At 51.4% G+C, this 23,247-nt stretch overlaps 1 protein-coding gene and 1 pseudogene across 5 annotated transcripts in view; one reads left to right on the top strand and one right to left on the bottom strand.

Moving 5' to 3' along the window:
• LOC140427995 (limbic system-associated membrane protein-like) overlaps positions 1–23,247 on the top strand; it is a 1,212,363-nt gene that overhangs the window by 1,135,497 nt on the left and 53,619 nt on the right. For 3 of the 5 annotated variants that reach the window (XM_072513930.1, XM_072513935.1, XM_072513934.1), the window contains exon 8: positions 8,184–8,219. The exons of the other annotated variants lie outside the window; for them this stretch is intronic. In XM_072513930.1, the coding sequence (XP_072370031.1) occupies positions 8,184–8,219 (36 nt within the window). The remainder of the gene's footprint in view (positions 1–8,183; positions 8,220–23,247) is intronic. 5 annotated transcript variants of the gene reach the window in all.
• On the bottom strand, positions 17,765–18,584 carry LOC140427994 (small ribosomal subunit protein eS4-like; annotated as a pseudogene).

Here is a 23,247-nt window from a genome sequence, read left to right as displayed (position 1 = left end):
CTGAGGAGGAACTCAAGCCAAACAGCAGAATGAATCATGTTTGGAGCTATTGGGTACTCATCTCGCAAAGATACTACAGTGCTGAGGTAATCCACATTTAAGCAATCACAGTCACAACAGAGCACCGTGGAAGATGATTGTGATTAATACTCAACAAAACAGTGAGCAAGAACTGAAAGCATCACAGCAAAAGAAACTTCAGATGGAAAAGCTGGTGTCAATACCACAAAGAACCAGCTCACTCCTCCAACACCAGGATGCTCTAGTGTTGAATGAAGACCATTTACTTATATAGAGGAGAATTTATGATTGTTTGAACAGTTCATTATGGAATTTTTGTACTGCTGAGACTTTGTAACTTGGTGTTGATTGTGCAAATGTTTAGCTTTTTCAGGGGAGGAAGGTGTACTCATGTGGATTGAAATATTTTGAATAGTTTTAACTTCCAGCGGCTTAGACAATGTTAGCATAAGTGAGAGTTGAACTATAGAATTAAGAACATATGGACTGAAATTGAATGTTGGTGACAGGGAATTTGCTCATCAGCTGGAGAATCAACAGGAGTCCTGCTTCGCCTTCGTTGGAGAAGGCTCATGGGAACCAAGTGTTCAACAGGCAGATATCCCCCTCCTCCAAGGCTGCTCACTATCAGAAGCTGGCGGCTCCTCATTGCCCATCAGCATTACTCGGAGCACTGACTGTTGTTGGTAAATACATGCTCTGGGGACTTAGGATCTATAAGGGATCCTGGCTACAGTTGAGTGAGGATGGGCAGGGGTTGTGGAGAGGGTGTTGCTGGCTAGTGGGGGTCGGGGGTCAGAAGAAAGAGCAAGGTTGGTAACTCTCAGTGGGTCTCTCCCTCCAATTTCCTGGTGCTAGGTAACTCAATCAGCACTGAGTAGCTTTGAACGTGGGACCCTACTGGAAGCTGCTTTGGGCTCCACACATGACAACTCTTCTACCCACCACTGGTTCAATATTAGGGGGACAGGATGATGCCCTTCAGCTACCTTAATTGCCCCAATTTCCTCAATTAATGTCCAGTAGGGAAATCCATCCACAGGCCTTCCCGTCCAGACTTAATTGAGTGGAGATTTGAAGGCGGCGTATCCCGACCTGCACCTTCCCACCCAAACAAATGGCCCCGCCTCCAAATTTACCACCGGGGTGGGGAGAAGGGGAAACGGTAAATTCTGCCCTTGCTAATGAGTATCTTTGCTTATCTCTGTCTCAAACATAGATAACATAGAACATACAGTGCAGAAGGAGGCCATTCGGCCCATCGAGTCTGCACCGGCCCACTTAAGCCCTCACTTCCACCCTATCCCCGTAACCCCTCCTAACCTTTTTGGACACTAAGGGCAATTTAGCATGGCCAATCCACCTAACCTGCACGTCTTTGGACTGTGGGAGGAAACCGGAGCACCCGGAGGAAACCCACGCACACACGGGGAGAACGTGCAGACTCCGCACAGACAGTGACCCAGCGGGGAATTGAACCTGGGACCCTGGCGCTGTGAAGCAACAGTGCTACCCACTGTGCTACCGTGCTGCCCATGACACATCTAACAGTGTATGTTAAGACCAGATGAGGAACAATAAGCTGGCTCCCCCTTTCCCAAATTTCCTTAGTTGGTTGCAACAAAGGTTTATTTAAGAAGTTTTCCATATGGATACCTTTCCCCAATCCAAATGTATTTACTTTGTATTGGGAACCAATTTAACCAGGCTTTCTTGAGTCAAAGGAAGAGGAAATGTAATAGTTACCAAACCCAAGGAAACCGAATAAAGACATGGCACACACAAACCCAGGTCAGTATAGAGAAGTTAAGAGTCCAAATAAACGTTTAAAGAGCCCTTGGCCTGTCCATGAGGAATAGATGGTGGTACATTGCAGCCGTTAAGTTGGGTGAATTCAGTAGAGCTGACATTGACAGATGCTCAGTCTGTTGGAGACACTTGTTGGCTTGTCCTGGAGGGAGAGATGACCTGGTTGCTTCTGCAGGGTTAACTGGAGAAACTATCCTGTTTCTCTATGCATGTGCCTGCTAGACAGCTTGCCTCCACAAAGACAAGAGAGAATGGTCTCTCCTGCTTCTTAGTTCTTCTGCTCTCACTGGTCGTCATCCAGATTTTAATCCATTTTCCCTGTGTATTCACCTCAGAACTTTTCAGGGATATAAATAAACAGAAGGTGGGTGTTTTTGGATGTCTGTGAGATGCATGAAACAGTGTCCATTGTCCTCACAAATCCAGGAGATTAATCCAGCCTTTTGTATTTTCCATACATGTCTTTCAGTTGTCTCTGTTTGAAGTGACCCTTGACACCTCTTCAGGTGTGAAATTCCATGTCCTCCCAGGAGGTCTGTCAATATAATCCACAAGGAATATTCCAGGAAGTGGCCACTTTGCAGTATCAGACACATTTAAAACGGTGGGCGTCATTCTCCTACCCCCCGCCGGGTCGGAGAATGGCCGTTGGCCGCCGTGAATCCCGCCGAAGTCTCCGGTACCGGAGATTGGGCGGGGGCGGGAATCGGGCCACGCCGGTTGGCGGGACACCCCGCTCAATTCTCCGGCCCGGGTGGGCCGAAGTCCCGCCCAGAAATTGCCTGTCCCGCCGGCGTAAATCAAGGCTGGTATTTACCGGCGGGACCAGGCGGCGTGGGCGGGCTCCGGGGTCCTGGTGGGGGCGCGGGGCGGTCTGACCCCGGGGGGTGCCCCCACGGTGGCCTGGCCCGCGATCGGGGCCCACCGATCCGCGGGCGGGCCTGTGCCGTGGGGGCACTCTTTCCCTTCCGCCTCCGCCACGGCCTCCACCATGGAGGAGGCGGAAGAGACTCTCCCCACTGCGCATGCGCGGGAAACTGTCGGCGGCCGCTGATGCTCCCGCGCATGCGCCGCATTTCCGCGCCAGCTGGCGGGGCACCAAACGCCATTTCCGCCAGCTGGCGGGGCAACAAACGCCATTTCCGCCAGCTGGCGGGGCGGAAATCCCTCCGGCGCCGGCCTAGCCTCAACATTGAGGGGAGCATTCTGGTGGGAGCATTCCGCATCTTTGGGCCGGCGCAATGCCCGTCTGATTGGCGCCGCTTTTGGCGCCAGTCGGCGGACATCGCGCCGTTGGGGGAGAATTTCACCCGGTGTCTTTATGTATTTCTTTAATAAATGTTCAATGGGCCCAGAGGTAGTTGAGGAAACTAACACTTTCATCACATGTATCATAATAAATGTTACAATGGGGCAGCACGGTGGCGCAGTGGGTTAGCACTGCGGCCTCACGACGCCGAGGTCCCAGGTTCGATCCTGGCTCTGGGTCACTGTCCGTGTGGAGTTTGCACATTTTCTCCGTGTTTGTGTGGGCTTCGCCCCCACAACCCAAAAGATGTGCCAGTTAGGTGGATTGGCAATGCTAAATTGCCCTTAATTGGAAAAAAAATGAATTGTGTATTCTAAATTCAAAATAAATAAATAAATAAATATTACAATTACATTGTTCATGAATTATGTAGTCAATTCCATTCATGGTTATGAAATGGTATCAAGTAGACTCACTGGCAGTGCATTCCTGAAATTCAGGTGAGGGTGCTCAGGATTATTCAGCTCTAATTGTGCAGTTACAGCAAGAGTTATGGATCTTTACTCTACCTGAATGAAGTTCCGCAGTGAGCGCTCAAAGTTGGGGAAATTAGCTCATGGTGCCATTCCATTGTATAGGTTATATCTTCTTGAGAATATTTTGTTTATTAAACGGTCATCAGCAGCAAAGATTTGAAATTCAACGACGTAACATTCCACAAATCACACTAGCCATTGAACAACAAGAAAACATCACCATTCCATATTAGTACCAATACAAAGCTTTATCAGCTCATTTTCACAAAACAAACAAACACACGGAGTTGGATTCTCTGAAATTGGGGCTATGTCTCTGTGCGCACGGCGTAAAAACGCTGGCGTTTCATGACGACTTTTCTTTAAAAAATTAAGACCTATTCACCTACCTGCAAGGGGCTGGCAGGCCCCCGGAGTGCATCTCGCAACTTTCGCTGCGCGAACGGGCCCCCCGCACTTATGGTTCCGAGTCCGCGCATGCACATGGCAGCGGCCTCCAGCGGTCGAGCCGAATGCGATGGCGGACTCAGCTGGCGGATCTGGACCAACAAAGAAAGTCCCAACAATCTGCCCCGTGCCGCTCAATCTAACCCGCCCGATCGCCGCCCCGGCCGCCCATAAGGCCCCCACCCCCGGTACTTGATCCCCCCGCCCCCCACCAGGACATTTTCACTTTGGATTCAAAGTGCCCTGAATGGCCAGATGTGGTTAGAACCATGCCGTTGGGAATTCGGCCGGTCAGGACCGGAGCATCGCTGGGAGGGCCTCTGGCAATGGCCCCCAGTCACGGCGTGAATGGTGCGCCGCGGGATCCGCGCATGCGCAGTTGCGCCGGCGCCAACTAGGACATGCGTGTGGTGCCGGTGCCAACGCATGCATGCGCAGTGGCCTCCTCCCCGGCGCAATATGGCGCAGGTCTACAGGGGCCGGCGCGTAGGAAAGGAGCCCCCAGCCACAGAGGACGGCCCGCTGATTGGCGGGCCCCGATTGCGGGCCAGGCCACATCGGAGGCCCTCCCCCGGGGTCAGACCCCCCTCCCCGCCCCCCACCCCCCCCCCACCCCCAGAGGCCGCCACCCGACCCTTCAACGCCGAGGTCTCGCCAGCTCAGAGCAGGTTAGAATGGCGGCGGCGGGACTCGGCTCTTTTCTTACGGCCGCTCGGCCCATCAGGGACGGAGAATCGGCGGGCCAGCCACGGAGAGCGGCCTGCGACCGGCGCCCGCCAAACATGCTGACGCCAATAGTGCCGATACTCCGCTATGCAGAGAATCACGTGCCGGTGTCGGGGCGGCGTGGCCCGTTCGCGGGGATTCTCCGGCCCGGCCCAGGGCTGGGAGAATCCCGCCCAGGGAATCTATGTTCTGACGTGTTGGGCGGGATTCTCCCACAATCGGCGGGATGGCCCAACGCTGGCGCCAAGAACTGCGCGAACCACTCCGGCGTCGGGCCACCTGGAATTTGCCGAATCCTCTGCTCTTCCGGGGGCTAGGCCGGTGCCGAAGGCGCATGCGCAGAACTGCCGGCATGTTATGGTGCATGCGCGGGGGGGTGTCTTCTCCACGCCAGCCATTGCAGAGCCCTACAAAGGCCGGCGCAGAAGGAAGGAGTGCCCCCATGGCACAGGCCCCCCCGCAGATCGGTGGGCCCCGATCGCGGGCCAAGCCACTCTGGTGCCCCCCCCCCCGGGGCCGGATCCCTCCATGAGGACCACACCAGCCGGCCTCCCAGCCAAGTATGGGACCATGTCCAATTCACGCCGGCGGGACTGGCCAGAAACCGATGGCCGCTTGGCCCATCGGGGCCCAAAGAATTGCCGGGGGGGCTGCTGCCAACGGCCCCCGACCGACGCGGCGTGATCCCCGCCCGAAAACTGGCTCAGGAGAATACGGCATCGCAGCGGCGGGGCGGGATTCACGCCGTCCCCCAACCGGGAGAGGGGGGGGGTCGGAGAATCCTGCCAGTTATTTCTGAACCACGATGATCCTGTTTGAATTATACAGACATATGGCAGCTTGGGTGTTTGGGCTGTGTATTTATATTAAAAGAGACAAGTGTGGTTCCCCAAAGAGGCTGATACTGGTAGACACATCCTAGGCCAGAACGCCAAATGCAGTTGCGTGATCATAAATCTGAAGTGGCATCACTGCTTATTAAAATATGGTAAGAGAAATGCAAATCAAAATGTACCATTTGAGTCCTTCCTGCATGGAATCCTATTTGGAAAAAAGTGTGTTTTGTGCAACTTGCCAAACAACGTAATCCTGACTAATACCACTAACACCGCACTGCCTGCATCACAATGTATTCATTAAGTTTCCTTGCTTTTCTCATATTGTTTTCTCTAGCTGAGTTCTTCATTCAATAAGTATCTGTCACTTGCTGCTCAGTTGTGAAACCATCTGAGCGAGATATCTATAAAGAAACGACAGCAGTTTGATCTGCTAGAAACAGCACCTACTGGTGCTTTTGATCATTGCCTGAAAGGTGGCAGCCAGTATGATTTGATTTGCTTCCTACACACTAGGCGTGCATTCTCCTTTTTAATGTGTCACTTCCCTCTATTTTATTTTCTCTTCTTTTGCCTTGTGCTCTCTGCACACAGACTGTACTGCTGGCCCACAGCAGGCTGCTTCCTTGAACCAGCCGTTGCCAAGAGAGAGAAAGCAAAATCATGATGGATGCCGAGACAATTCCCTTAACCTTCCAGGCATTTCCAGACAGAGCTGCTCGCAGACTAGGAGCTCAGTAGTGAAGAGGTTCAAGGTCACAAGACCGTTCTTGTCTCACAATTTCATGACACGATGTGCTGAATCACTGGCCAACATCCTTACACGGAATTTAGAACACTATTTCGATTTTATGTTGCCCTTGGGATGGCTTTTGTCGCACTAGTTATTTCTTAGCTGAAATTGGGCAAGAGATGCGCATCTGGGTCTTTTCCAAGTCATCTGTAAGACTGACCACTTGGAGGTACCTAAACCTCTATCAGATGATTCCCCTGAGTTCTCCTGTGTTCCAGTGGGGATGTAGTCATCCTTCACTCATGTCATGCCATAATTATGTTCACATGAGGGAGGGAACGAACAACATTTTACCCCTCCCAAGTTCTAATTGAATGGTATTGTTGATAATACACTGAGCTAATTTACACCAACATTCTGATCTGAGCTTTGACAACTCGAAACGTTACCTCTTTTCTCTCCCGACAGATGCTGCCAGACCTGCTGAGATTTTCCAGCATTTTCACTTTGGATTCTGATCTACTTCCAACTTAAATCATTGCAACCTTTCACAAGGACTTGCTTATCACTGTTCTCCACTTATCTCTAAACTTTGCACACAGTATTGATGTTGTTAGATTCACCTCAAAAATGAGATCAGTGGTTTGAATTCCTGAGCTGCTTTGTAATGTAACCAATGGCTGGCTATGTTGAAGGCAAAAATATGCATCCAGTTACCTTGGCTACCCTGTTAATGAAAGTTCCGCTCACCAAATCATCAACAACTTCCTCATTCCATTTCAATTATTTATCAAACTCCCTATGCTGCGCTGCTCCTCCACTGGAAGAATGATCTGCTGACTGGATCACCAGCTTTCACCGTTGGAATTACAGAAACGGGTGGGGGGGGCGGTTTTCGGGTGTGACTAAATGTGATCTAGTTTTTTTTTCCTTCTCCAACATTTCCAAATCTCGCTCAGGCAATAAGTCTTTCCGATTTCTCCTTTGCCTTATTTCACTCCGTCTCACTTGGTTTTACTGATTGTTTCTCTTTAGTAAGTGACAGCCCTGTAGGGATTGCAGTGAATTGTTCAGCTCAGGAGATAGAGGTGACAGATGGAGAAGCCAAATCCAGGGAATACCAAAACTTGGGCGTCCATTTGGAGAGGGAAAGAGCTCAAGACGTTTCAAAGGTACCATCTGTATTAACAGATGGGGGCGTGGGAAAGGAAGAGGGCACATAAAACAGTGGTTTTCTTTTTAAAAGGCAATAATTAGCCAAAACAAGAGTAATGAAAGTGAGAAATTAAGCAATAGAGACGATGAGAACATGCAATGGAGGCAGGGGTACGAAGCGGAGCAACTTAAATGGGAAAGCAAATGATGGGGAATGGTGTATTAAAGAAAGGAAACAAAATAGTGAAATAAACAACCAGAAACCCATTGACAGCAAGTGGGAAGAGTAATCGCAATAGTAAAAGGAAGATCAGAGTCGTGATGGAGGGGGTCAGCCCTATTTCCTTTTACTGCATGTTTATTTTGATCGTCTTACTCGAAAACGTCCTTCTTGTGTGACTTTCTAATAGCAGTAATATAACTTCAAACAGTTAGAGATTTGGATGATCCAATATTTTTATATGAAAACGGTACATAACAAGGGGACTATGCCTGAATTATGTATTGCAACTTGAACTTTGTATTCTGTTGGGTAGCATCATCCATTGCCCAGCAGATGGCAATATTTCCCTATCACTGGCTGACAAGAGGATTGTTCCAGCACAAGCTGTGAATTTATTCTGAAAGCAATTTTTTCCATATAAATGTAATCTTTATGTTTCTTTCTCTAGAGCAAATAGAAACCACTGTGCATTCAAAAAAAAGAGGTCAGTATCTGGGCACTTTTCTCTGCCAAACAAGATATCCTTTTGGGAATGTTTAGAATCAAGTGTCCTTCATGCTATTTTAATGAGAGTACTGGCTGTACAGATTGCACTTGGTGTCATGTTATTTACGTAAATGATAAGCGGCGTAGATGAACTTGCTACTTGAAATGGAAAATGCTGCTTTAAGTCTCGCCCATTGAAATGTTTGAATCACTTCACCTCAGACCCGAGTGAAGAAAGGAATCGATTGAAAATCCCAGGAAGCAGTGCTGTGACCATGGAAACCATAATGCTTCAAATTTGGTGAAACTGGCTGGAAAGATTAGTAGCAGAGCTGTATCAAAAGGCTTGTGCCTTTTGAAGAATAAATACATTGCCTTAAAGTTGGGATTGTTGTTCATTGACGTGTGGAGAAAAAAAGTGAATGTGCAGCGGTGCTCTAGGCAGTTGTATAGACTGCAGCTCCATTTAGGAGCATTTGAGGTTTTATTTTAACTAGTTTAACTGGTTTTGAATTGTTCTGTGCAGAAGGTGGCCAGTATCTGATTCCTGTGGTATTACGGCCAATGTGGCTGAACTCCCATTGACTGTTACTCAAACCGCACGCACCACTGGGCCAGCAGCAAATAACATTTCCGTCTTTTCAATGTTTGTGCATCATCTGAAAACGTTCCTTTCACCGAAATAAAACGTCAGGAAGGCCGAATGAAAAACGCAACCGACCGAAAAAACGCTTGCACATTGGAAAAGTCTAAAAGTTTCCTGGAAGGGGAGGGATGTGGCAGTTGGGTCACCTTCTTGTGGGTCTGCCCCCTAAGATCTGATCAGGTGCCAGTTCACAAGTTTAGGATGGGAAGGCGGATTGGGGAGTGAGAGGGATCGCTCTGGCCGCCTGCCTGCCTGTCTCTATTCCACAGTCATGTCGTTGCCCGAGTGACGCTGGAGAAGGAGGCTTGTGTTCCCTTGTTTTGCTTGAGGTCTCTCCTGTGAGCAGTGGGCACAGAAGGGGAGATTGTCTTTTCCACACACAAAATGTCGTCAAAGCTTTGTTTCATAAGATGCTTCATTTTTGGTTCTGCTGAAGTCAGACTTCATGTTTTGATTTCTTCATTGGTTGTTCTTCAAAACAAAGAAGAATGTGCAAACCAGTGTGATCTCTATGTGACAGTTTTTTAAAAATGCAGCAGATTGGCCAAAGGCCAGACCACTAGGCCAACTAATTGGATTCAGGAACTTGTATGCTGTCCAGTTTGTTTCATTTATTTTTGTGCTGCAGGTTTCTGCATTTAATTTGCCTTTAAAGTCTAATCGTATGTGAATGATGTGATTGAGTGTTCATGTACATCATATGAAACAATATTTTGGGATTGGGCAAAACAAGGTGCATCATCTCCAACTCTGTGAGCATGCTTTATTTTTGTTTTACAAACACCAGCTGGCTTAATCCGTAATTTCTCTTTTTATTCATATTAAGGGGTTTCATTTACCCCGGGAGTGCACTGGCTAACATCTAGAGGTAAAATATGTCAGTGCACCATGTGGTCATTGAACCAATGTTTGAAACAACTGAGCTCACCACAATGCATTATCGCAGAAAAATGACAACCTTGCAGTGCAAAGGCTCAAAATGCTCCATGCATTTACAGGCACTTCAGTCAATGGGAATACTCCCATTTATGATATAGATCCACCACTATGCAATCATCTATCTGCTTGCGCCTCACTCTGTATTACGGGCAACTTCCATGTCACCAGCAGTTTCCAGATTTTTGCAGTTGTTTAGAAGCTGAGAATTCCGTCTTTAATTTCTGAATGTTGCACCTTGCCTGACAGCTTGACGTTTTTTTTTTCTTGATTCGTTCATGGGATGTGGGCGTCGCTGGCTGGGCCAGCATTTGTTGCCCATCCCTGATGACATTGCTCTGGGCCTGGAGTCACATGTAGGCCAGACCAGGTAAGGATGCCCGGTTTCTTTCCCTAAATGGCATTAGTGAACCAGATAGGTTTTTACAACAATCGACAATGGTTTTCATTCCAGATTTTTATTGAAATCAAATTCAACCATCTGCCCTGGTGGGATTCGAACCCGTGTGCCCAGAGCATTGCGCTGTGTCTCTCGATTACTAGTCCAGTGACAATACCACTATGCCACTGCCTCCCCATATGTATGAATGAATTGAATGCTGAAGCCATCTTATGGCCAAGTTGGGAGCAATTTACATTGCTTCTTCAGCTCAACGGAAACAGGAACCAGCTCTCTAGGTGAGCTCTAGTCATCGAATGTATCTTGCAATGTCGGTGCCAATGTCGGACACTGTCAGCTTGCAACACTATATGGTTAACGCAGCACTAAACACTCTGCATTCATATACTTAGATTATCATAGAATTTACAGTGCAGAAGGAGGCCATTCAGCCCATCGAGTCTGCACCGGCTCTTGGAAAGAGCACCCTACCCAAGGTCAACACCGCCACCCTATCCCCATAACCCAGTAACCCCACCCAACACTAAGGGCAATTTATCATGGCCAATCCACCTAACCTGCACATCTTTGGACTGTGGGAGGAAACCGGAGCACCCGGAGGAAACCCACACACACAGGGGGAGTATGTGCAGACTCCGCACAGACAGTGACCCAAGCCAGAATCGAACCTGGGACCCTGGAGCTGTGAAGCAATTGTGCTATCCACAAGGCTACCGTGCTGTCCCCCTCTTTAAATTTAAACTTTTGCTATCACTGGCTTGAACATCTTTTGCTAGGCATAACCAACTGAGTTACTATGGTACAGTGTAAAACATGCTTGTCCACCCTGCAGCCCATCTGCCATATCCTGCCCCCGAAGGCCCTCTTTGTGACCCCCCGGAGCCAATTTTTAAAATGCCATCCGAAAAGCTAAGTTGAAGTGGTACATTCTGCAAGGAAACACAGACTGCTCTTCTCCCACAGTGCTGGGTTCCCAAACACTGACATCAAGGACTTGTAACAAAAAATACTTTATTCACTAGCTGAGCAGCTACTCTATGATTGTTCTCTGCCTGTGTTCTTGTCACTTGATCCTTTTTGTAACTGTGTCATCATGCAACACTCGGACTGCATCTTCCACATTTAAGTTGGGACAACTGGTGGCATTGAGATACTACAGTACGAACTTTTACATAACATACAGATTGAACAGGCTAACAATACTGTCATGAGGCCCTGCACTGGTGCACAGGCAATTCCAGCTCCCCTTGATCCGAGATGCTATTAGATGAAATTAGATGTTATTTAAAATATCCGAGGTCCTTTGTTGAGCCCAATAAATTACAGTCACCAAGTTTGTAACTTTGACACACATGTAACCTTTTATTATACACTATTATAATTAAACGGACAAAAAATTTAACTATTTACTACCCCTTTCCCAACCCACCCTTCCTAACTACTCCAAATCTCTCTCTCTCTCTGTAGATATATATATATAATATACACACACAAACAATGCAAAGGGAAAAGGGAGGTGGAAAAGATAAGGATCTTTGATGTGCATCAATGTATTTCTGAAGTTCAGGCTTTCATTTTGGTACTTCTTCCTTCTCAGCTTGAGATAGTTTTCTCTGGCAAGGTTGTTTACTTTCTCTGGAGACTCTGCACCATTTTAGATTTACAACAAAGAATGTGCAAGGCATTCACTGCTTTCAGAACAATAGAGCAGTTCTCTCACTTCAGTAAACAAGAGGGAGAGAAGTGTTCCTTTCACTTCCAAGGTCGAAACACGTCTGCTAAGTTGTCTCAAAGCATCACACAGGAACCGATCATTGACTTTTGTCAGGCAGAGTACTGACCGTGACCGATCCACAGGTTGCCAGTTAACTGAATGAACCAATTCCTTCCAAAGCCGGTTCCTAAAATCCACTCGGTGCCAAAGAGTCTGGCTCCTTCCTTCCAAAATACAAAATTTGGGAACGCAGTATTCTGGTAAGCAGGCTGCTTAAATTTTGAATCTTCTGCTCAAAGGCACATTGAGATTATGAATCCTCAGACCAAAATAATTAAAATAAAATAAATGGGAACAAAGGAAATAAACAGGAAGTACTCTTGTAATGCATAACTATTTACATACTGTGAGACACAGATTAGGCTGCTGCAGCTGGTACATAGCATACCCCTCTGCTTTCCCCAGCCCCCTTTTTTTCTGTTTGCAAAAATGAGATTCGAAGGCGGGTTACAGATTAGGTTTTGACATAGTCCTGGAAACTTGTGTTCGGTTTGATCATGCACCTGGAGTGCATGGATATGCCAATTGATTGTGCTATAGATTTTCTCGGAATAATGTCCTTGGTGTGGATGACCTGGGATGTTCCATCAGTGTGCTCACTGAATGCAGGGCTTGCTGTGTTGGCCTCTGGAGGAGTCTGCACGTCCAATGGTGTAAGGGACCTCTGTTGTAAGTTGGATGACTAGAGTGGCATCTGTTGGTGCTGGTCATGCCTGTAGGAGATGATAGTGGTTGCCTGCATAGTAAGAACCATTTGGAACTCCAGTCTGATGTCCCAAAGACCTAGCAGTAGTCTGGCCGACTATCTGAGACTTGAATCTGCCCTGTATGCAATGGAGAGTGGCCACACCTTCAGTGTAGATGGTTTGTCTGCATAAGCCATGAGGTCCACCTGGGTATTAGGATCTGGTGCTGCATACGGGTATAGTTCCCATAGCATTCGGCTGGGCAATATGTTAGAGTTTTCTCCAGTGTCAATCTTTACCTTGCGTTGCTGCAAATCAAGGGTGGTGAGGTTCTCCTCCTTTTCTGTGACTGTGTTGACACTCTCACAGTTGAGTGTTATTGGAGGCTAAGTGGCTTGACTGCTTTGGCTGACCTATAGTTTATTCACCTTGCTAACATTCCTGCCACTGACGCACTGACCGGCCATGCAATGTTGCTGGTGGCAGAGTAAGGCTGCTGTGGTTTCGATCTGCAGCATTTTGTGAAATTATTTGCCACATTTATTACAAATTTTAGCAAATGTCAACCATGCTGTTCTGTTCTGAGGTTGATGGCCACTGAAGTTGTGGCAGAGCATGCCCTGTCCCGTGAAAACATGTTTCCTGTCTAAGATGTCTGTTTTTTCTGACTGTTTGTTTAACCAGATGCTATCGCCTGTTTGTAGTGTTAAACCTTTTACTCACAGCAGCTGCTTACAGATAAGATCGCTGTGAACTCTGCAGACTATCCAATCCCTGACCAACTCATCAGTGAGAGTGCCCAATTCACATTTCTTCACTAAGATTTTCAAGTTTGCCAACTGAGGTTAAATTGATTCACCTGCTCTTTGGTTTGTTGAGTTACACACATGACTGTCGAGTGTTATAATTTTTACTGGATGACAAATGTTCTCAAAAGTTTATTGATTTATTTTGGAGTCCTCTTTCGCCTTCTCGTTTTGGAAAACAAACTCCAATTTCTCAATGGTCCCTGGGCCAGCTATGTTTAGTAAGGTGTACGTTTGCACCTCTTTTGATTTGTCAGATAATGCAGCATCGCAGTAAATACTTTTCCCAACTGTCTGCAATGTTTTTATTAATGACGAGTGGTACGATGCGGCAAAGTCCTTGTCCCATACTGCCATCACCTGACACCATGTAAAAGTTGTGGGTTCCCAAATACTGACAAGCACACGTAGCAAAGAGTACTTTATTGACCAGCTGAGCAGCTACTCCATACTTGTGCTCTACCCACGCTCCGGGGAGAACTCTTACGTTCCCATCATATGACCCTTTTGTAGCATTTTCATCACGACATCAAATGACCGCTCAGTTTACACCCGCGTTTGCTGTCGACAGGCTTGAGCCAGTCTGTGATTGGAGGGTCAGTGTCCGTGAGAACTAGAATTTCTTTCAGATGAGGTGGGAAGGGATATGAGAGAGAGAGGGCGGTATTCTCCGCTCCCGCGACTAAGGGCCCGCGCCATCGTGAACGCCGTCGAGTTTCACGACGGCGCGAAACGGCCCCGGTCGCGATGGATTCAGGGCCCGAAAATGGACTAGGAACAGGGCCGCGAGGAACTCTGGCGGCGTGGCATGAAAGCAGCGCTGTAAGCGCGCGACGCCCGAATGACACGGCGCAGTGCCATAAATGGCGTGATCCCCGCACGGAAGGACCCAGGAGGAGGAGAAGGAGGAGAGATGGCTGAGCCCCGACGAGCCGCACCGAGGTTCCGGGACACGGACCTGGACACCCTCCTCAATGAGGTTGAAAGCCGAAGGGCCACTCTCTGCCCAAGACATGGGCATCGCCAGCCATCCAGCACGGCTGGTGTGACGTTGGCCCCTCGGTCTGGGGAGCAGCGTAGGAAGAAGCTGCATGACCTCACTAAGGCTGCCAGGGTAAGTGCCATGAGGGTGCCCCCGGGTCACAACCAACCCCCCTCCCCCTGGGCACGAGGGTGGGAAGTGGGGGAGGGGGGGAGGGTTCAGGGTGCACAACATTGTACTCGACCCACATGAGCACCGCGACCCCCTGCAGAGATGCCATGGCGTGGCTCCAACTGTCTCCTCACCCCATTAAGATAGCCTATATCTGCATGCCCTGATGATGCCCGCCTAATTGTGATGCTTTATCCAACCCCCCTACCCCCTCCACAGGACAAGACAGCTCACAACCAACGTGAGTGTATGAGAACCGGAGGGGGTTCGCCTGTGCTGCACCCCCGAAACGTTCACGAGCAGAGGGCCCGGACCCCGCTGGGGGATCCGCCACCCGGGAGGTCGCAACATGCCAGGCCGGAGGCGCAGAAGCAAGTGAGAAGACAACCCTGCATGTCCTCACCCCCCCCCCCCCAAGCCCGTCATCGTCCCCCTCACACTCTGGCCACTGCACCCCCGATCCCCTCCCCACTCACACTCTGGCCACTGCACCCCCGATCCCCTCCCCACCTCACACTCTGGCTACTGCACCCTCGATCCCCTCCCACCTCACACTCTGGCCACTGCACCCTCGATCCCCTCCCCCTCACACTCTGGCCACTGCACCCTCGATCCCCTCTCCCCTCACACACTGCCCCCACCACCACCATACACCCGGCCCAGCGTGTCTAACGAACCCCGTATCGTTGTGTTCCCCAGGGCCAGCCACCGAACGTCCATGGTCGTCTCAGCCAAGTCACAGCCTACCATCTGCAACCTCAACCACACCCAGGGACGCACGCCAGAGGATGGCAGTTGGCCGGACAGGAGGGCCATCCTCTCAGTCTGGGACTCTGGAGGGGGACGCACAGAGGACGAACAGAGACAATACTGAGGGGCACAGGACGGACAGTGACGAGAGTGATGGCCGTGCATTGCCCGAAGGTAGGGCCATGAACCACGACAGTGACGGGGACAGGACGGGGACAGTGGACGATGACGCACAGAGAACGGCCACACAGTTCACGGAATCACCTGGAGTGGAACATGACATGGGCCGCATGCACCCTGCGCCGAGCCATGAGGGGGACCAGTACACACCAGACTTCTTTACTGACGATGACCTAGAGCGAGCGGCATTGCTGTCTCCCACACCATCCACCATCGCAGAGACACTCACCTCGGTTGGGCAAATAAGTGATGAGGCTCCCGGGTCACGGTCTGGTATGCACCACACAGCCAAGCCGGTACAGCAGGTGGAGTTTGGAGCAGCCAAGGGACCAGACGGTCGGAGGGCAGCCCAGGCCCAGCAACCAGCTGCCAGACGGTTCCCGGGTTCCTGGATGTACTTGACCCACCCGGACACTCGATGCATGTGGACACCCAGGGACTGAATAATGGGATGAGAGCCATCTTCCAGGACCTGCACACGCGTCCATTCACATCCAGGAGCAGGGAGTGGTGCCGCTCAACGCAGCCACCCAGGCCGACACGCACGGGTGGCGTCCGCGGTGGAGGCAATGGGTGAAACGATTTCGGCCATTGGTCAGGTTCTGCAAGGCGTTGGGCTTCACGTGCATGCATCATCCATGGCCCAGGAGAGGGCTGCCCTCTCACAGGTAGCCATGCGCCAGAGCCAACACGACATTGCCGCCGCTCTCCGGGCCCTGGCCGAGTCTCACCATGCCATGGCCCGGTCCCAGCAGGAGATGGCAGTCCCACCAGTCAGTCGCGGAGAGCATAGATGGCCTAGCGCATGTGATGGATGGCGTAGTGCACTCACAGGTTGAGGTAGCACAGTCCCTGGCAGGAATGTCGCACCCTGGGCTCCGTCTCTGCGAACATTCGGACCATGGTCGATATCACTGCAGGCCTCCAGGACTGGCAGCATCAGGTGTCGGTGGTGCGACACCTGACGCTGTCTCTGATCGCACCTCCATCCCACATTGAGGCCCGGGGGCCACCTGGCTCCCAGAGGGAGGAGGAGGTTCTGGGGCCCGTCCCGGTATCTCCAGCAAGGGGCGTCCCTGAATACTCGGCCTCCCCCCGTTCTGTCCCTGGCGCATCTGGTGGGCAGCGGGCAGGACAGAGTGGCACAACACCATCCAGCACATCCGCCAAGCAGCCTGACCCATCGAAGCCGGGCCGCCACAGGAAACGCGTGCCGACGGGGAGCCATGTCGCAGGATGTGATTCTCAGCAGTCCGCCTCCACTCCTGCAGTACCATCTGGGGAGACACCTAGAGGTAGTGGTAGTGCCTGTAAGGCAAAGAAGTTAGAAAGATAGTAAGTTGGCACGAATGCAGGGCACAGTTTAGTTGCAGGGAGTAGGGCATCTGTATGTGAATGTCACAATTAAACTCACTGTCGCACTTAACTTGTAAGACTCTGTGCTATGTCCGGTGCCAGGGGGCTTGTGAGGGTGACCGAGTGGCGCTGTGGTTAACGAGCGGTTCAACGTCGGTGCCGGATGTGCTGTCCCTTTCCCCCCTGCCTCCCAAAATCGGACACCGTAGTCCTCGGCACTCCGATGCCAGCTACCCCACATGGGCACGTGATGAAATGTCCGTGCCGAACGCTGTGACCACCGGAGTGCATAGTTCAGCTATAGCCATGAGTCAGACCTTGGCTGGCGAATCTGAGCTCACAGCTCATCGCAGAGCGGGCTGTCATCATTCAACATGATCACACCGGCTTACACAATCATCAATGTTGTGCAATCCAGTAGTGCCGCAGTGGTAAGGTGATGTGGAATTGGTGCCGTGTACGCGGTGCGAAGGTACAGGGGTGCGGGGGTAGGGGTGGGGGGGGGGGGGGTGCTGTTTGGTGCCCGTGTGTAGGGCTGGCGGTGCAACTGGCAGTGTTCAGCGAATCCCTCCCCCACAGTGCGTGAACCGTGCGGCCACCAACGCGTCGCATGCCCGCTGTCCTCGACGGTGCCGTCGTGCAGCCTCCTGGACGTAACCAGCATCCGGGCAGTGTCTGTGTCCTGCGACCCTCCCCCACCCTGATGCACGCCATCCTCCTGCTCCTCCTCCTCCTCTTCCTCCTCCCCTTCGTTTGCGTCAGCTCCGGTGCCATCAGGTCCTCCCTCCAACTCCTCCACTTTTTTTGTATATAAAGAATGTCTGTTTTTAATTCTGCTTGGGGGGGGGGGAGGGGGGGTACTACCACTGTACAGTTCTGATATTTAGTTGTTACTTTGCTTAGCAGCCAGTCTCTTGTCTCTCTCTTCAGCAATGGTGAGGCGAATACCTTTTCCACGAGGCAGAGAAACCCATGGCTTATTACCTTTCCCAATAACAAATATGTTGGAAAGCCTGGTCACAAAGCTGTTACCATTAGCATCCTTTACATGAACGACATCAAAAGAGCCAGGGTGCCTCTCACGATTAGTGATCACTCTAATACGACCCAAGTTAGCACCTCCTATCACCATGCACAAGTTACCCGTGTCAAATTTGATGCAGTCTGTGATCTTGCCAGTATCCAGATCGATCTGTACGGTATCGTTGACCTTAATCAGTGGGTCCGGGTAGTGAATGGTTCGGGCATCATGTGTAACCAGATGAGGGATTCCCTTGGTACCCACTCAGATCTTTCTTACTTTACGCAGCTTATACATGGCCTCCTCAGCTGTAATTCGATGTACAGCAAAACAACCCTTGGTGTCATAGATCAGACGGAAGTGCTCACTCGTCTTATCAATGCTGATCACATCCATGAATCCAGTTGGGTAGGTGATATCTGTATGGGCTTTGCCATCAATTTTGATGACTCTCTGCATACAGATCTTCTTTACCTCATCACCAGTCAGCGCATACTTCAGGCGATTTCGGAGGAAAATGATGAGCAGGAGGCACTCTCGGAGCTTGTGGGGACCAGTAGATGGACGGGGAGCAAATACCCCGGTCAGTTTATCCAGCATCCAATGGCGGGGAGCCGCCAGGAGCTTCAGGTTGCTTCTTTGAACCTCGGGCCATTTCTGTAGCCTCAGGAAAAAGACCTGCATGGCAATCTTGTGCAGCACACAGCAGACCACAACTATGCAACCGACCCTGTCGGGCCGGTACTGCAGGGCCCCTCCGGATCGGTCCAGGCATCTGAATCGCATCTTCAGCAGGCCGAAGCACCTCTCCACCACACCCCTGGTTGCTGCATGGGCCTCGTTGTATAGGCTCTCCGCGTTGGTCTGAGGCCTCCGTATTGGCGTCATCAGCCATGACCTCAACGGATAGCCCCTGTCGCCCAGCAACCAGCCCCTCAGCCGGGGGGAGGGGCATCCATCGAACATTGCGGGGATGAACGACTGTGCCAGAATGTAGGCGTCATGCACACTCCCGGAGTACCTTGTGCACACGTGCATGATCTTCATGTGGGGGTCGCAGACCACCTGAATGTTCATGGAGTATGTGCCCTCTCTGTTCATGAACACTTCCCTGCTGTCTGCAGGCGAGCGCATGGGAACGTGCACACCATTGATGACACCCTGGACCATCGGTATCCCGGCCACCTTGGCGAATGCACGTGCCCGTGCTTCCTGCTGTGCTCAGTCCTCGGGGAATTTAATGTACCTGTCCGCGATGGTGTACAAGGTGTCGGCCACGGCCCGGATGCACCTGTGGACAGATGCCTGTGAGTTCCCGGATAGGTCCCCGCTCGGCGCCTGGAAGGAACCGGTAGCGTAAAGGTTTAGAGCCACCGTCACCTTGACGGAGACTGGTATAGCGTGTCCTCCTCTCGTTCCACGTGGTGCGAGGTGCGCCACGAGGTGGCATATATTTTCACAGTAACTTCATTGAAGCCTACTTGTGACAATAAGCGATTTTCATTTCATATGTGCGACCGTCTCCCTGTTGAACCTTAGTCTCCTCCTGCATGTAATGTCCGGTAGGGCCTCGAACGACATTCTGTCACGGTACACCCTAGGCCTTGCTGGACGCCTATGGTGCCCTGGCACCACCATCAGTGGCTCCTCCTCCTCCTCCTCCCCCCCTGCACTTCGATATCAGTGCCCGCTTCCTGTGCATTCCTCAACGTCTGGGGGTCAATGTTCCCCTCGGCATCCCCCTGGACATTCCGGGCCTGAGCGCCTGCGGCCTGCGCGGCGACGACGGGCCACTCAGCGGCCAGCCCCTGTGCGGCAGCAGCAGCAGCCGCTGCATCTGCAGCCACTCTGGGCCGTCGCAGTCTACGCTGCCGGATGGCCACCTGCAGTGCTGCGGCTCCAACAACGGCAGTGAACATCGCCGTCTGGTTGGCATACATGGTAACCCGCAGGAGGGTGGTGGGGGGCAGAGAAACAACATGTTACACGGAGGTTCTTCCACACCTCGACAGCCGGGTTGCATGGAATACCTGTGTGCCCCGGTGGCCTGATCGCGCTGCAGATATGCAGCCAACCTAACACCTGGTCACTGTCTGCGTCCAATGGTCAGTTCACACCGTCCTCCTCACCAGTGTGCCAGTCGCCTGTGTCCATCAGCCACACGACAACCTGTGGCCGTGTCCTCGTCACCATCCTGACATGTTGCATCCGCGGATGGACGACACCCTCCACACTATCCCTCACCCCCCTCCTACCTCCACTCCCTGCCTCACCCCCCTCCCACCTCCACTCCATCCCTCACCCCCCCCCCACCTCCACTCCATCACTCACCCCCCCACCTCCACTCCCTCCCTCACCCCCTCCCACATCCACTCCCTCCCTCACCCCCTCACACCCCCACTCCCTCCCTCCCACCTTCCCACCTCCATTCCCTCCCTCCACCCCTCCCACCTCCACTCCATCCCTCACCCCCCTCACCTCCACTCCCTCCCTCAATCCCCTCCCACCTCCACTCCATCCCGTCAGCACGACTGGCTGACGGCTTTATTTACCAGGTGTGAACAGCGACGGCGTGAACTGGGGTCACGCCATCGGGACTTCGGCCCATTCGGGCCGGAGAATAGCGGGGGTAGCGGAGAATCGCCATTTTTGGTGTCTCAGCCGATTCTCCGGCCTGCGCCGCGCAGAACCCGACTGGGCCGATCTTGCCGCTTGGGTGAATCGCGGGAGGGCGTTGGACCGGCGTCGCGTGGAAAACTGGCGCAGCAGGCGATTCTCCCAACCGGCGCGGCATTGGAGAATCGCGCCCAGAGTGTTGTGGGTGGTGAGAGTGATGCGATCTTGGGATGAAAAGACTTACTGGCGGGGTCCCAAGGAAGAGTGTTTTTCAGACGGGATCCCGTTAAAGTGACCTTCACTGTTGGGGTTCTGGTAAAGAGATGTTAACTGCTGGGGTCCTGGGAGTGGCTGTGTGTGTGTGTATGCGCACATGTGTATGTGTGTGTGTGGGGATGTGTGCGTGAGACCATGGGTGGGATTTACCGTGTTTTACGCATGTTTTCCGGCGGCGGAGGTGGGCGCCAGTGGGAACTACCGACTCTGCCGTTGTCAACGGGATTTCCCAAGAAACCTGTGCGCCAGCATGGTACCCGAATTTCCCGCCGGCATGAACAGCTGGTAAATCACGCCGAGTGTGTGTGGGGCGGTGTGTGCATGCATGTGTTTGCATGTGGCAGTGCGAGAGTGATGGAGTGAGGGTCGGATGAGAGAGAGTGTGTGCATGTTTGGGAGTGAGAGTGTGTGTGTGCGTGTATGCGCATTTAGGCGTGAGTGTGTGTGGGAATGCAAGAGTGAGTGTATGTGCTGTGTGAGTGAGAGGGTGAATGTGTGCATGGGGGAATGAGAGCATGAGTGTTTGTATATATGAAGGGTCGACCAGAAGCTTCATCTACAGAGTGGAGTGCCATTGAGGAGGTCCATCTTCCAGCCTCAGAATATCAGCAGTTCCATCTTCTTTCTCTAATAGTGGGTCAGCAATGTTGGGCACACTTTCAATATGGTGTCTGGATACTACCATAAGACCATAAGACATAGGAGTGGAAGTAAGGCCATTCGTCCCATCGAGTCCATTCCACCATTCAATCATGGCTGATTTCAACTCCATTTACCCGCTCTCTCTCCATAGCCCTTAATTCTTTGAGAAATCAAGAATTTATCAACTTCTGTCTGAAAGACACTCAACGTCCCGGCCTCCACCGCCTTCTGTGGCAATGAATTCCACAGACCCACCACTCTCTGGCTGAAGAAATTTCTCCTCATCTCTGTTCTAAAGTGACTCCCTTTTATTCTAAGGCTGTGCCCCCGGGTCCTAGTCTCCCCTGCTAATGGAAACAACTTCCCTACATCCACCCTATCTAAGCCATTCATTATCTTGTAAGTTTCTATTAGATCTCCCCTCAACCTCCTAAACTCCAATGAATATAATCCCAGGATCCTCAGACGTTCATCGTATGTTAGGCCTACCATTCCTGGGATCATCCGTGTGAATCTCCGCTGGACCCGCTCCAGTGCCAGTATGTCCTTCCTGAGGTGTGGGGCCCAAAATTGCTCACAGTATTCTAAATGGGGCCTAACGAATGCGTTATAAAGCTTCAGAAGTACATCCCTGCTTTTATATTCCAAGCCTCTTGAGATGAATGACAACATTGCATTTACTTTCTTAATTACGGACTCAACCTGCAAGTTTACCTTTAGAGAATCCTGGACTAGGACTCCCAAGTCCCTTTGCACTTCAGCATTATGAATTTTGTCACCGTTTAGAAAATAGTCCACGCCTCTATTCTTTTTTCCAAAGTGCAAGACCTCGCACTTGCACACGTTGAATTTCATCAGCCATTTCTTGGACCACTCTCCTAAACTGTCTAAATCTTCCTGCAGCCTCCCCACCTCCTCCATACTACCTGCCCCATCACCTATCTTCGTATCATCGGCAAACTTAGCCAGAATGCCCTAAGTCCCGTCATCTAGATCGTGAAGATATAAAGAGAACAGCTGTGGCCCCAACACTGAACCCTGCGGGACACCACTCGTCACCGGTTGCCATTCAGAAAAAGAACCCTTTATCCCAACTCTCTGCCTTCTGCCTGACAGCCAATCGTCAATCCATGTTAGTACCTTGCCTCAAATACCATGGGCCCTTATTTTACTCAACAGTCTCCTGTGAGGCACCTTATCAAAGGCCTTTTGGAAGTCAAGATAGATAACATCCATTGGTTCTCCTTGGTCTAACCTATTTGTTATCTCTTCAAAGAACTCTAACAGGTTTGACAAGCACGACCTCCCCTTACTAAATCCATGCTGACTTGTCCTAATCCGACCCTGCACTTCCAAGAATTTAGAAATCTCGGGCGAAATTCTCCCCCAACGGCGGGATGTCCGCCGACTGGCGCCAAAGCCGGCGCCAATCAGACGGGCATCGCGCCGGCCCAAAGGTGCGGAAGGCTCCGCATCTTTGGCGGCCTAGCCCCAACATTGAGGGGCTAGGCCGACGCCGGAGGGATTTCCGCCCCGCCAGCTGGCGGAAATGACGTTTGTTTCCCCGCCAGCTGGCGCAGAAATGCGGCGCATGCGCGGGAGCGTCAGCGGCCGCTGTCAGTTTCCCAGCGCATGCGCGGGAGCGTCAGCGGCCGCTGTCAGTTTCCTGCGCATGTGCAGTGGGGAGAGTCTCTTCCGCCTCCGCCATGGTGGAGGCCGTAGCGGAGGCGGAAAGGAAAGAGTGCCCCCACGGCACAGGCCCGCCCGCGGATCGGTGGGCCCCG

This window comes from Scyliorhinus torazame, chromosome 8 (genome assembly GCF_047496885.1).
Source record: "Scyliorhinus torazame isolate Kashiwa2021f chromosome 8, sScyTor2.1, whole genome shotgun sequence".
Taxonomy (NCBI): Eukaryota; Metazoa; Chordata; class Chondrichthyes; order Carcharhiniformes; family Scyliorhinidae; genus Scyliorhinus; species Scyliorhinus torazame.
This window is presented reverse-complemented; position numbering and strand designations above follow the sequence as displayed.